The sequence below is a fragment of the Phacochoerus africanus genome, chromosome 5 (assembly GCF_016906955.1).
Source record: "Phacochoerus africanus isolate WHEZ1 chromosome 5, ROS_Pafr_v1, whole genome shotgun sequence".
NCBI classification, from domain to species: Eukaryota; Metazoa; Chordata; class Mammalia; order Artiodactyla; family Suidae; genus Phacochoerus; species Phacochoerus africanus.
The window spans coordinates 124,654,711-124,669,190 of NC_062548.1; the positions used below are offsets into that span (position 1 = coordinate 124,654,711).

General features: G+C 39.6%; 2 protein-coding genes across 11 annotated transcripts in view; one reads left to right on the top strand and one right to left on the bottom strand.

Moving 5' to 3' along the window:
• Positions 1-4,270, bottom strand: part of GEN1 (GEN1 Holliday junction 5' flap endonuclease) — a 30,382-nt gene extending 26,112 nt beyond the window's left edge. For both annotated transcript variants that reach the window (XM_047782604.1, XM_047782603.1), the window contains exon 1: positions 3,715-4,270. The gene's annotated coding sequence lies outside the window, so the exon portion shown is untranslated. The remainder of the gene's footprint in view (positions 1-3,714) is intronic.
• Positions 4,271-4,286: 16 nt separating this feature from the next.
• Positions 4,287-14,480, top strand: part of SMC6 (structural maintenance of chromosomes 6) — a 72,051-nt gene continuing 61,857 nt past the window's right edge. For 6 of the 9 annotated variants that reach the window (XR_007135204.1, XR_007135205.1, XM_047782600.1 and 3 more), the window contains exons 1-2: positions 4,295-4,467; positions 12,433-12,575. Coding sequence is in view for 7 of the 9 variants with exons in the window: in XM_047782600.1 (XP_047638556.1) it covers positions 12,438-12,575 (138 nt within the window). In the remaining 2 variants the exon portion in view is untranslated. Of the gene's footprint in view, positions 4,468-12,432; positions 12,576-14,480 lie in introns of all 9 variants that reach the window. The other 3 variants (XM_047782596.1, XM_047782597.1, XM_047782595.1) reach the window with 2 other exon arrangements.

The window sequence follows — 14,480 nt, forward strand, 5'->3', positions numbered from 1 at the left end:
TACATTTTGACCACCTTCACCCAACTGTTTTTTAAACCACTTTGGTTCCTCAATCTAGAGTCTCCACGTAGCTACTGAAATGAATGCGAAAAAGGTTAGAATCTCTCTCGTCCGCAAGCATACTCCTATAATGTGGTGATGCTCTGCTAAGTTTCTTTCATAACCATGAAAGGACTGCTGATATCAAGACATATGCTTTTTTCCCTCCACTTTTTTTCTCTGAATGATAGGAACCAAGGGGACATTTTTTAGGAGCTAGTCCCTCTCTCTGACATGCTACAATGAGTCTTTTTTTTTTTTTTTCCCCAGTAACTTAGCATTCATGAATTTCCATTAGACCTTGAATAACTCCAAGACTTTATATAGCCTTCACTACTTTTAACTAAAACATAATGTATTAGAACTATGCAACATTATTTAAAGGGTTGGTGGTAGGCCTAAGAACTGGAAAGTCGACCAAAAGACTCAGAGGAAGATTATTTTTAGAGTCAGAGAGGCAAACTAGACTGGAAAGGATATTATTGCTCAGCCCACTTTGAAGACTCACTCAGTCTCCCTCCCCAATACTTATCCTTCACCTGACAACTCTGAGTTCTAAATAAGAACATTTAATCTCCTACTTTATCGTTACATGTATAAATGATATGCATCTAATTCTTCATTCCACCATCTCTCCTCAAAACTGTTCTACCACTTGGCATTTCCAAATACCCAATTGCTTAGGCCAAAAATCTAGCCGTCATTTTTGATTGTTCTCTTTACTTCGCTCTCCAACAGCAACTTGTTCAGCAAGCCCCCCATTTCCAAAACACAACCCAATTCCCCGTTTCTAATGCTACTCCCCTTGTACTGCCTAGTCTCCTAACTGGCCTCTCTGCTTCCGCATTTTACTACCCTCCACCCTCACACAATCATTCTCCCCACTGAAGCCAGAATGAACTCTTCTAAAAATTTAAAGCATATTAAAATCATCTCTCTGATAACGGATAGTGAATTTTCTTAAGGGTGACATAACTTCATTTATGGTGCTATCTTATAGCCAGTTGTAAAATGCAGAAAATATTAATGTAAAATTACAAAGTGTCCTAAATATAATACACTCTTTTAAAGTACGATTTTAGGATTCTCTTCAGCAGATCTGCAACCTAAGGTCTTTAAGTTCCTTTTGAAAATCACTTGTAAAAGTAGAATATTAAAAGAATACCTTTATAGTTTTGAAAGGGCAAAATTATATGAAATATCTACTTTATTAAAAAAAACACCATATTTTAAGAAAGCAGTTAATTCAAAATGCTTATTTCCATGATCTATTGTTTTCCATTCCTATCATTTTCTCAGCCCTTCATCTGAAGTAACATTAAGTAGTGATGGTTAGATTACAAAAGCATTTAAAGTTCCAAAACAGGACAGAATGCAACAACTTTTAAGACATTCAAGTACAACTACACTCAAAGACAGAACAGACAGTTCTTGCATGGGGTCATGATCAACCTGATAAGGTTACTTGAAAACAGTAAACCATTAAGTAAAATTTAAAAATACTACAGGTAGAGAACTCACCCCAAACTGTATAATTTTATTTTGCATTTTATTTTAATAGGGGGAAATTTGAAATTTTTTGTGGTGTGGGATTTGGTGAGCCATTACCCATCTTTTATAATGTAATGATTTCATTGACATCAATCTGTTCATTCAATCAATGTATATTCCACACAAAAAGAAGAGCCCACTAATACATTCATAATTCTTAAGAAGTAATGAGATGCAAGAATATGTATGTAAATCAAAAAAGTAAAAACAACCCAGAGTAAATAAATTTATAGCCTACTAGTGTCTTCAATTTATTTGCTTTAGGGAAAGAGCATTGGACTTGAGAAAGAAAACCTTGAATTTTGATCTTGGATATGCACTGACTAGCTATATGCCTTCGGGAAGACATTTAACCAATCTACAAAATGAGAGGTATTATACCAGAAAATTAGATCCTTTGAATATCATCACAGATTTTGACAGCTGAGTGTTAGAAGAAAATCACTCTTCCAGATATCACTGCTTGGTAGAAAGAACATGAATTTCTAGTATAAAGAAAAAGCTTAAGAATCCTCTTCAGGTTAAAACAAAACCAAATCCTTTGATGTAACCATATGGTGCCTGTAAATCAATTTATGCTCCTAAAACTTCCTTAAAAGCTAATAAGCTTTTATTGGTTAATTATAAAACTGAATGAGGTGAGAAAAGCACAGAACCTTGCTAATTCCACTAATGAATCAAAATTAAAGAACATAAAACGAGGTCAATGGTTTGATTTATGAAAAAATATACATTTTTATTAACCGTTTTCTAGCTTTAAGCAAAAACATTAGAAAGAAAAATTTTAAACAATAAAACAGGAAATACTTTAAATTTCCCGATTCCCCTGTAGATGACTGTTACTTTCATATAAAGATTGGCAAATTGTATAAAGTTTATTTCAGTTCAGGATTGTATTATATAGGATTTATCACCTAATTTCACTAATTAATGCTGTTTCTATTATTGCTTTATTTCCACACGAATTTGCTTAAACTTTAAAGCATAAAATAACCCAGACTTACTTGTTAATAAATACTTATTAAATGCCTACTATTGACCAGAACTCTTCTTGGTGCTGGAGATATAAATGAAAGATCTAGCCCTGCATTTAAGGACTTCTGCAGGGTGAGATTAGAGATAAAAAGGGAATTATAACGATGTGACAAGAACAGGCATAGAAGGCTAGAAAACTATAGGCGGATATAGATCTAAAGAAGGCATCTTACCTAGTCTAGGGCATCAAGGAAGTTTTCCTAAAAAAAAGTGACATCTAAGTTGAAACCTCCCAACTGTGTTTCCCATCTTGTACCAGCAAGGACCACTTAGGCCAGATGCAGTGTTTTCATTTATTTTGACTATGTCATATGTGCAAGGGCCACAACGGGAACATGTATTTGATTATCTTTAGAAAAAATATTTTTTTCCAGAAATTGCATTACTGAAGACCAAAAGTTTGACATCAGTTGCTATGGGGGTGTTCTCGGGTAGCCGTAAATACCACTTGCTTCCATCCAGAAAGGAAGGTTTTTGAACTATAGAAAATAGTTTACTTAGCTAGGTCAGCATGCACGTAAAGAACCTAAAGACAAGCAGTAGGTTAATTTCACATTGAGAAGGCGCTGAAAGCTAAGCCAAGGAACTTAAACTTCTTTAGTTCCTATATTTATTGAGAGCTTTTAAAACGTAGGAACGCGCAAGGGAAAGAATGACTGTAAATAAACAACCACAATGCCTTAAGAAAAAGAACACCCAAGTGTGCCTAGGAGGATCAATGAAAGCTCGCCCAGACGGCCTTGAACCAGGCGTGGGAGTTTGCACTACGGTCCCCGGGGAAGGACGTTCCGGACCCAGCGGCCTCGGCCCTGTCGGGGAGAGCGTGGAGCCGCGGTGGACACTTCCCACGCTTGGGGGGAGAACCAAAGGGGCGAGCTGTCTCCAGGCTCGGAAAGCAGAGCCAGATCCTGGCTGGGAGCTTTGGGCCATTGTCCTAATGGACTCAAAAGAGAGCCGCCGACGGTGTTTTTGGAGGAGGGGCGGGAGCGACAGGGACGCGAACACAAAGCTCGCCCCCAACCCAGACTGTAAAGGAGCCAGTGAAAGGACCCGGGCGGCGCCGTTTCACCACGGTTCTGCGGGACTTACCCCGGACAACCCTTTCTCCTGGGTTTTGAAAGACGCCCTTCCGTCAATTGCCAGTTTGGCCTGAATCTTAATTATTGCTGCCTCCAAACTTCTAAACTTTCTCTTCTTAAAAATAAAAAGAAAGAAAGAAAAGGAAAAACTTGCTCTTTCCTTTCCCCAGCAAAGATTAACGTTTAGGGCTTAGCACCCAGACCCGGAAAGCTCCTGGAAGCACTGAATTCGGCGCCTTCTCCCACGCGGCCCCGCCTCTTCCAGGAAGTGACAGTCCCCTTTCCGCAAACGCTGCCGCACTCTTCGCTTTCCTGGCTCCCGGCCGTCTGCAGTACGCATGCGTGGAACTGTAGTTTGGGGGGGCTTCGCGCTTTCTCCCCCTCTCACCCAGGGAAATCGCCCGCCCTGCCCCCCCGCCGCGTCCCGCAGTTGCCGAGGACCGCACGGCTACCAGCTTTCCTCATCCGCCCAGAGCCACTTCCGGTCCCCTCCTCTTAGGCTCCAGTGGCGCGAAAACTCCGAACGGCGCACGCGCGGGCGGAGTCCCGGCGGGAGGGGGGGGGCGGGGCGCAGGCGCGGAGCGTCCCGCGGTGGGCGCCGGGGCGTCCGGGCTCCTGCCTTCTCCCTCCGCGGGCTCGCTGTACCCGCCGCGCCAGCTGCGGTCGGCTGATGCCGAGACGCCCCTAGGGGGGCTTTAGCGTCCTGTTGCGCCGCGACATCCCCGCCGACCGGTTTCTTAGGGGAGACATCGGCTTGTTTGAGGTAGGGTGAGGGCGCGCGCAGTCGTCCTCCCTTGCTCCGGATCCATTCCCAGTCACTGCCCTCTTCGCTGGCGTCCCCCAGCCCACCTGGTGGCGGCCGGGTCAGCGGTGCTGTGACGAGGTCCTCGGGGTCCCTGGCGCCCGGACGGGCTGGCCCATGGGCCGGCAGGGGTCTTTGCCTTCTCTTCGCAGGCGACGCGGGTCCCTTCAGCCGCGGGAAACTTGCCCGGGTCCGCTGGGCCCCTCCCTCGGGCGGCTCTAGTGGCGAGGCTTGCAAATCCCGGCTCGGGCTGCGGGACCCGGCTGCCGGCCCCACATGGCCCTTTGCCTTTGACTTGCGTGTAGGGGGAAAGGAGTGAGGGTGGGTTGGAGAATTGGGCTCTTAACAATCTGATGATACCGTACAAGTAGCAACTTAAGTATGTTTAAGAGATATATGTAAATATCACGTCAATTTGATTTGTGGTTAAATTCCAGTTTCATGAAAACGGAGACTGTATTATCTAGAAAAATTGGGTTGTGGTGTTTGGAGGTTTTATGATGGCATTTATTGTCCCTTATTTTCTTGTAGAAATGAACTGGAAAAGAATCACTTTTGGGAATTGAGAAACACAGTCAGGACTCAAGGGTGGAGAAAGGGCTGTAGGACTGTTAGAGCTTGAGAGGATACTGTGATAATTCCTAGAAAAACAACTGTTTGGTGTTTAAACCCTGAAGACAGAATTTATGTGAGCGCTCACTACTCTGTATTTCACGAGTAGGAGATTAAAAGCGAATTTTTGAAAGACGGTCATTCTAGAATGTATGTTCAAAAGAAAAAAAATCCAAATTCCCTGACTTTTAGACGCCTTTGAAAATATTCAATGTCCTGTGCATTGGCCTGCAGATCGTTGCATGAGTGCGTGGGTGGGGAGGGAGAGTCTTAGAACTACTTAGGTTTACTTTGTCTCATTCTCTTACTGTGTGAAGTATGCAGAGTTATAATTTTCTGGGGGAATTTGTATTATACAGTTTTTTTTTCTTGAATGGCTATCAGTGCAAAAAAGTTTGGAGATTACTAGAATATTGCTTTAAAATATGTTCTTGTGTTTATAAGATAGAACCAGTGTTGCGTGACCCTGGACTAGTTGGTACCACCTCTGCAAATTTCAGTTCCTATTCTGTAACTTGAGAAGCTAACATAGTACCTAACTCACAGCATTCTTAAATATCTTGGGGCAAGGGGCAGAGAGAGTAATAATTTTATCTCTGTATCTACCTATGGTTAGTGTGAAGTATTAGAATTGAGCCTGGCAAAAAATCAGTACAAATGGCATATTAAAGTGGTTATGCCGAAAGACCAGTTTTAGTCCCAAAAGTTTATTTTACCGAATACATTTAACTGAGTTCCTGGATGTAGAATTTTGTATAAAACTTGACTAAATATTGACTATCATTTTTAGACCTAAGTTAGGAAAATTAATCATGGCTGTACTTGGCTTATTTTCAGGAATTAATATCTCAAAATTTTACCATAATAGTATGCGTTATATTTAAGGCATAATTAAATGTCACAAATACAACCCCCCCCTCCAGATGACTGAGAGTCAAGAGTAGACACTTACATTCATGTTAGTATTTTTGGTTCACTTGCTAATGAGATACATCTTTCTAGCTCAATAACACACTTTCGCTGGTGACCAGATTCAAAATACTTTCTGTGGCTTTCTTAGCTCTACTCTCAAATCTACTGCAGGGTATGTTTTACTGCCTACTGGCCTATCAGTATCCTAGGAGCACTTCAAACCCAGTGTTTTCAAACAAAATGAATGTATTATTTATCCTTCCTTCTTGCCAAATTTGCTCAGTCTGCTGATACTGGTGTTTAGGATTAAGAGTGAAGCTTGTTTCTGAAAATTAAAGACAATAAAATTTATAAAGCAAGCCCATCGTTTTAATTGGCTTGAAGAGTAACATTAGAGGGATACATCACATTAGAATTCTTTCTGTAGCCTTATACATTATCAAAGGATGGACAAGAGGATAAACAGATTAATAGCCAATTTCATTACCTATAAGTAGTTGAACTATTGGTTAAACTCAGTTCATGGCAGAAGGAACCTGGACATGAAAGAGGTTTGACTTTGGGTTTTGACAAGCTGGATTTGGATCTAGGCTCTGCTGAGTAATAGCTACATAAGTCTGGGTATCTTTCACCTGAGGCTTAAACTTGACACTTAACATCCCGGTTTGTAAAGGAAGAACAATACTTAAAAGGATGTTGAAGATTAAAGGAAAGGTTTGTACCTTTTAATCCCATTCAGTTATTTCCCCCCCCCCCCAGCTATCCCTTTCTTCTCTGTGTCTGAGTCTGTTTTCATTTTGTTTTGTTTCTTTTGTTTTTTAGATTATACATGTAAGTGAGCTTATATGGGTTTTTGCCTTTCTCTATCTGACATTTCATTTAAAACCCTCTAGATCTACCCATGTTGTTGCAAATGGCAATATTTCATTTAACTGGCTGTATAATATTCCTCTGTGTGTGTAACATCTTCTCTTTCCATTTATCTATTGATGGACACTTAGGTTGCTTCTGTATCTTGACTATTGCAAATAATGCTGCAGTGAACATTGGTGTTCACGCCACTGCTTTTGTTTAGCGCCCTTTATCCTTTAGAGATTGATCTCTTTTGCCCCTATTCTCACTCTGTTTCTTCTCTCTTCTATGTTGAGACCACAGGAATTTTTAAAAACACAAATCTGAGTATTCAAATTTTATTATCTGAAGTGTGCTTAGTATTTCCCAGTTTTGCTCATCTGGAATTGTTTGATGTGTGGACTAATGAATTTTTTCAGTTTTATTATTTATTATTTATTGCATCTCATATCATTTCATGGTGTAATCCAAGCAGTGTGTTTATTAATTCAGTACACTAAAAATGAGCTTGTTTAATGCAGAATGAATTTTTCTGTGGTGATGGTAGGAGTGGAATTGGGGATGAGGTAAATAGTCCATGGCAGATTCAGAAGCAGCAGCAATTTGCCTTTTTTTAAACCACTGTTTTCTTTTGATAATTCCAAATCTGTTATGACTGTTCTCACTGTTAGCTCCTACTCTGATATTAATAGGAAGTGTGAATTACTAGTTACTCACAATAAAATTTAAAATTTAGAAATTTATAATTCTGTTAAAATGTTTTTGGGCTCTGTCAAATTACCTGTGTACATACTTGCTGTAATGAAGCTTGGTGATTGATTTTTTTTTCGTGAACTTATTTTTTATTGATAATCTACATATTTGTTCCTATTCCTGCTCTGATGTAGTTTGCGTTCTGTGAGGGAGAAATGATATGTTCTTTAATTTTTTTTATTGTAAATAAATACTAAAGACCGTGAAGAGCTTTATGGATGATGTATTAAAAATCCCAAAGGAGCTTTTTTCCTATTTTTGTGTATTACAGAATATTTTAAAGTATTTTTCTTTGCGTCTGTTTATATGTCTCTTTAGCCTGTTGGAAACATTTTTACTATTGTACCTGTATTTAAATCTCAGGGCATTCATGTATGTTTTTTAAAATCCATTGTCATTAAATTACAAAGTGATTCCTATTTTAAAAGGTAGGATCCTTCAGTGTCTGTTAGATGCAAGTTACCATGGCAACCTAACAGCAAACTGCAAATCCCAGGCTAAACACAGCAAATAAAAAAACATCGTCATCATGTACCATGGTATCTTCTGTGTAGTATAGAATCTCACATTCATTGTGAGAAGCTAATCACATTTACCTTCGTGCCCCTTCCTCCCTCCAATTTTACTAGAAAAAATTACCATTTTCCAATGGTAAAATACTAAAATCAATTAGCTGATGCCTGAATGTCTGCTAACTGCAAGATCATGATAATGCATTAATAAAAAACAGTGTCTCAAAGGGTATTTAATGTTGGAAAAACCAAAAAGTAATGCTTCGTCTCTGCTCTTCTCTAAAGAATAAATCATTGTAGTCGAGAAATAGAGGTATAGGTTGGAGAGGAGGAAGTCTTGGGAAAATAATGGTCTGGTGGTTTTCTAGGAAATTTAAATTAGCAACAAGCCGGAACTAATATACATTAATTCTTGCAAATTAAATAATTTGAGAGTTGTGTTTGATTTTCAAATTCCTACTTGTGAAAGAGACTCAAAATAAACATTAAATTATTTGTAAAAAAATGGTGACTATTATGTAATTGTGACTGTAAGGCTAATACTGTCTCAAAAGGCATTTGTTTAGGTGAAATGTCCTTTGGATGTTAACTAACATACCCTTTAAATGATACTCGATTTTATCATGATAAATTAGGTTCCTCATTGCCCTTGGATAGGATGGTGTCTGAGTTTTTAAATTTGTTTACAGCAGTTCTTCTCAGACTTTGTTGTGCTTGTGAGTCACCCGAGACCTTGTTAGAATGAAGATTTAGATTCACTTGGTTTAAATTGAGGCCTAAGATTCTGGATATATAACAGGTTCCTAGGAGATATAGATGCTGCTTGCTGATCCTTGGGCCACACTTTGAATATCAAGTGTACCATTAATTCTGTGGCTGGCTTCTTCTCTGCTGCCCTCACTTTATTACTTGCTAGCTATGCCTTGTCATTTAGGGCACTGAGTCATGGACATGCTTCTAGTATCCCCTACAGTAGCAATTTGCCAAGTGTGGTCCAGGGATCCATTAGACTCTTTCAAAGGGTCTATAAGATCAAAATTGTTTTCATAATTGTAGTAAGATATTATTTGCCTTTTTCATTCTCATTCACTTGTGACTGTACAGTGGAGCTTTCTAGGGGTTACAGGACATGTGATGATGCCATTGCTCTGAAGACTGATTGAATGTGTACTTGTGTGTTGCTTGTTTTAAGTTTTTCAGTTTTAATTTATAATGTGGTAAATACTGATAGATATAAACAAAAGCTCTTTGAGGTCCTTAGTACTTCTTAAGACACCACAACCTTGAGAACTGCTTTGCTATGGATTCTTTAAGCCGTGGACACAGAGACTCACATCTAGAACTTCACCAGAGCTCTTTGCACAGCTACAGTGACTGATGGCCTAGGGTGGGAGTTTCAGCTCCTCAGTGGCGTGGCCTCCTCACCTCTTGGGGTGTGGTAAAGGCCTCCTCTGACACCATCCAAGGGGAAGTGCGAGTAAGTAACATCCTGTTACTCCCTGATGGGGGTGGACATCCAGGTTCTCTAAGTGATCTCCAACTGGCTTCCTACATGGCCAACACAACCTTGTTTGACACCAGCCTGTTGGGATGCTGAGATGCCTCCTTCTATCCCCAGTGATGTAGAGGCCCAGGCTACCCACATGGCCTTTGCTGACATTGAGGAGAAAGAGGAAGGGTCACCAGTTTTTTCAGCGGTATTTGACTGGAGTAGGGTGATGATTATCTTAAAGTTTTCTGTCTTATTAGGTTTCCTTTTTCCTGGGTTTGTTTTGTTTTGCTCTAGAGAGAACAAGCTTTCATTAGGCCTTTTTGTTTTTCTCCTGCACCTGTTGGTATTTTCCTCCTTTGCTGGCTTCTCCAAGTCTGGGATAGTTGAGGCAAAACAAAAACTGAGGGAACCAGCACTGTGTCATTCCTTGGGCTGTGAGGTTCCTAGTCAATCTGCCTCATTGTCTTTCGGAGTCATCTTTTGTTTGTTTTATAGTAAGTAATTTTCAAGGTTTGTAGTTTTATTCAGCAGGAGGAATGGGAGAAAAAGTACATCTATTCCATCCTACTAGAAGTGGAAGTCTCTGGTTTCTTTTTTTCACTTGCTCTTTGGGATAAAGAATTAGAGACTGAACTCCAGCTTATCTCTTATATTTGGCTGAATAAAAATATATGAATAAACATGAAAATATTCTCATTAAAGAAAAACAGGATTTGATAAGTGAAATAACTACTTTGGGGAGAAAAAATTTAATTAAATAGAATTCGCATGAAAGGAGTCATGACTACAGATGAAGATTTATGTTTTGGAAAATAACAGTCTCCACTATCTAATAGCTTTAAGCTTAGTTCTTTCTCACTTAAAAAAAAAATTTTTAATGTCATGCCGTAGTAGTGGTTTCAGAGCATTAAGAAGATGGGGAAACTACTCAGTTCATTTAATGAAGCATGTGTTAATATAATGAAACCTGACAAAGATAGTTCCCCAAAATAGTATAGATATTTGATATTTCTGCAAAATTGGTTCTGTCAATATAAATTAGGAAAGCAGTGGGTAAAAATTAAACACTGTATGAATGTCTCTTTCTCCCTCACTCCTCTTCTCCCTCTCATTCCTGCTCCAGACCCACTGTTCACCTGTTCCCATATGTCTACTTCATGCTGTCACTGTAACACCACTTCTGCCAGCCCCCAGCCTCCCAACACATACACACACTCTTTTTTTTTTTTTTTTGGCCATACCCATGGTATGCTGATGTTTCAGGGCCAGGGGTTGGACCCGAACCACAGCAGGGACTCAAGCCTCAGCAGTGACAGTGCTGGATCCTTAACCTGCTAGGTCACCAGGGAGCTCCCCCCGCCCCCACGCACACTTAAAACTGGCTTTCTTGCCCTGTGTGCGTGTAATCAAATGGAGCTACCCTCTCCTCAAGTGAGGACTGACTAGAATCTTTCAGTCCAAATTCCTAGAAGAGAAAATCTCACTTTTCCACTGCTGCCCAGGTACTGGTACAAACAGGGCTGCTGTGGTGTAGTACAGAGGCTCCTAAATGGGTTGAGGCTAGAACTATTTTTCATATGCTTGTATTTTAGAAATTTTTTATTACTTACCCCATGGGTTTTTCTTTCCAGTTATTCAGCAGTTATTACGTACTATCATTTTAGATCATTAAGTTTATTTTAAAGAGAAAAATGAAAGCAACATTTGGAGTAGTCAGAGCATGTAATTCTAATCAAAGACCATCAGCATTGACTTGAGGTGCAGCATTCATATATTTAGAAAATCTTGTATCATTTTAAATATGTTAATTTTCTAGGTATACATTTTATAGTATATTGGTAAAAAAAAATAGAAATCAGCATGGGCTGTTTAGGGAACAATTAAGGTACACTACTGGTGCTAAGCAACACTGCTTCAAATATGCTTTTTTGGGAAAATAATTAAAATTAGTTTTATATGATTCATTGTTGCTTTATAACTTGTAAAAATTGCATGATTGCTCTGGAATAATTTCAGAAGGCATTATGCCATCTCTATTAATATATCTAGGAAATTAGAAACCATAATTTCACAAATAAAAACTTTTGCTTTTTATGAATTTAGGAGTTAAAAACACTTAGGTAGGCCCATATCAATAAAATATTGTCTGTGAATCACTCTGAAATAAAATTAGCTAGTGTAGCATAAGCAGATGATTTTTTTTTTTAACAACACAATTTTTTTTTTCTTTTGCTTCGTAGGGGTGCACCCGAGTCATATGGAAGTTCTCAGGCTAGGGATTGAATCCGAGCTGCAGTTGGCGGCTTACACCACAGCCACAGCAGCCACAAGTCTGCTACCTACATCACAGCTTACAGCAACACTGGATCCCTGACCCCCTGAGCGAGGCCAGGGATGAAACCTGCTTCCTTATGGGTACTAGTCGGATTCATTTTCATTGTGCCACAATGGGAACTCCCTAACAAAACAAATTTATTATCTTATGCTTCTGTAGGTTAGAAGTCTGGCATGTCTGCCTGGGCTAAAATCAAGGTAGCAGTAGCAGTAAGACTGTGTTCCTTTCTGGAGGTCCTTGAGTAGCTGCTTCCCTTCCTTTCTAGCCTCTAGTGACTTCTTGCACTCTTTGGCTTGTGGCCCCCTTCCTTCATGCAAACGATAGTTTTACTTTTTTTAAAGTGAATAGGCATAGTACTGAAACTTACACTTTGCCTGATTTATTTTAAGTTTAATGTACACAGAGCAATCATATAGATGCTATACTTGATTTACTTAATGGTCATTATATTTGTTTAGACCTCATGGCCAAAAGAAAGGAAGGAAATTTCTTTTCTCCTGAAAATGCTAAAAGACCAAGACAAGAAGAGTTGGATGATTTTGATAAAGATGGTGATGAAGATGAATGTACAGTTTCTTTTACTAATGGTACCTCTACTTTGGTGAGTACAAAATTACAAAAATAGGTCTTTTGATTGTCATGTTTCTTCTCTCTGGTTTCTATGGCATACTCTTTTTTTTTTGTCTTTTGTCTTTTTTTTTGTTGTTGTTGTTGTTGCTATTTCTTGGGCCGCTCCCTCGGCATGTGGAGGTTCCCAGGCTAGGGGTTGAATCGGAGCTGTAGCCACCGGCCTACGCCAGAGGCACAGCAATGTGGGATCCGAGCCGCGTCTGCAACCTATACCACAGCTCACGGCAACGCCGGATCGTTAACCCACTGAGCAAGGGCAGGGACCGAACCCGAAACCTCATGGTTCCTAGTTGGATTCGTTAACCACTGCGCCACGACGGGAACTCCCGCTATGGCATACTCTTAATAATTCAATATCTGGAGCCAGGTCTCTGGCTGCAGATGAAAAGTAATGTGATTTTCAGAAAGCTGAGGTTAGGGGAAAAACTCACTAATTTTGAAGCTTATGTTAATTATTAGATAATATTAGTAGTGAAAACAGTGAAACAAAAAGCTGGTTCTTTGGAAAGAATAATACCTTTTTTTTTTTTGGTCACACCTATGGCATATGGAAGTTCCTGGCCAGGGATTGAACCTATACTGTGTCAGTGATCCAAGCTGCTGCAATAACAACACCAGATCCTTAACCCACTGTGCCACGAGAGACTCCAAAAGAGCAATAAAATTGACCAACCTCTACTAAGATTAACGTGGGCGGGGGGAAAGAGTGTGGTCACAAATTACCAGTATCAGGAACGAAACAGTGGATGTGACCACAGACCTTGCACGTATCAAAAGGATAATAAGGGAATACTTCTAACAACTCTACACACATGGATCTGACAACTTAGATGGAGTGGACCATTTCCCCAAAGCACAAACTGCCACAATTCATTCAACATGAAATTCATTCAATGTGAATATACAGAGTGGTTTTGAATCACTCCGTAACTATTAAGGAAATTTAATTCATCATTTAAAAACTTCTAAAAGAGATTATCGTCAGTCTCGGTTTGACTGGAGAATTCTATCAAATGTCTGGGTTTGGATTTGGGTTTGGCAAAGAATTCTTAGACTTGGCACCAGACGTACAAACCAAAAAATGAGAAATTGATAAATTGGACCTCATCCGTATTAAAAAAACCTTTCTTCTACAAAGGTCCTTGCTATGAGAATGAAAAATCAAGCTGCAGACTAGAGGAAAATATTTGTGAACCACATATCTAACAGAGTACTAATATCTTGTTTGTATGAAGAACTCTTAAAATTCAACATTTAAAATAAATAATCTAATTTGAGAATGGTCGGAAGACATAAAGAGACTTATCACTGAATGGAGTTCCCGTTGTGGCTCAGTGGTTAACGAATCCAACTAGGAACCATGAGGTTGCGGGTTCGATCCCTGGCCTTGCTCAGTGGGTTAAGGATCCAGCGTTGCCGTGAGCTGTGGTGTAGGTCACAGATTCGGCTTGGATCTGATGTTGCTGCGGCTGTGGTGTAGGCTGGCAGCTGCAGCTCTCATATGACACTTAACCTCGGAACTTCCATGTGCTGTGAGTGCAGTCCTAAAAAGACAAAAGACAAAAATAAAGTCAAAGAAACAAACAATGACAACACTGTATGCTGCCAAGATGAAGAGGAACTGGATCATTCGTATATTGGTGGTGGGAATGTAAAAATGATACAGTCATTCTGGGAAGTAGTTTGGCAGTTTCTGTAACTGCCTGTCATGTAACCCAGTATCTGTCCAGAAGAAAGATTCATCTTCACACAAAAATCTATACATTAATGTTCATAGTAGTTTTATTTGTAATAGTCAAAAACTGAAACAACCCAGGGGTCTGTGATTCAGTGAGTAAATGGTTAAACATACTGTACTCCAGCCATACCCTGAAAT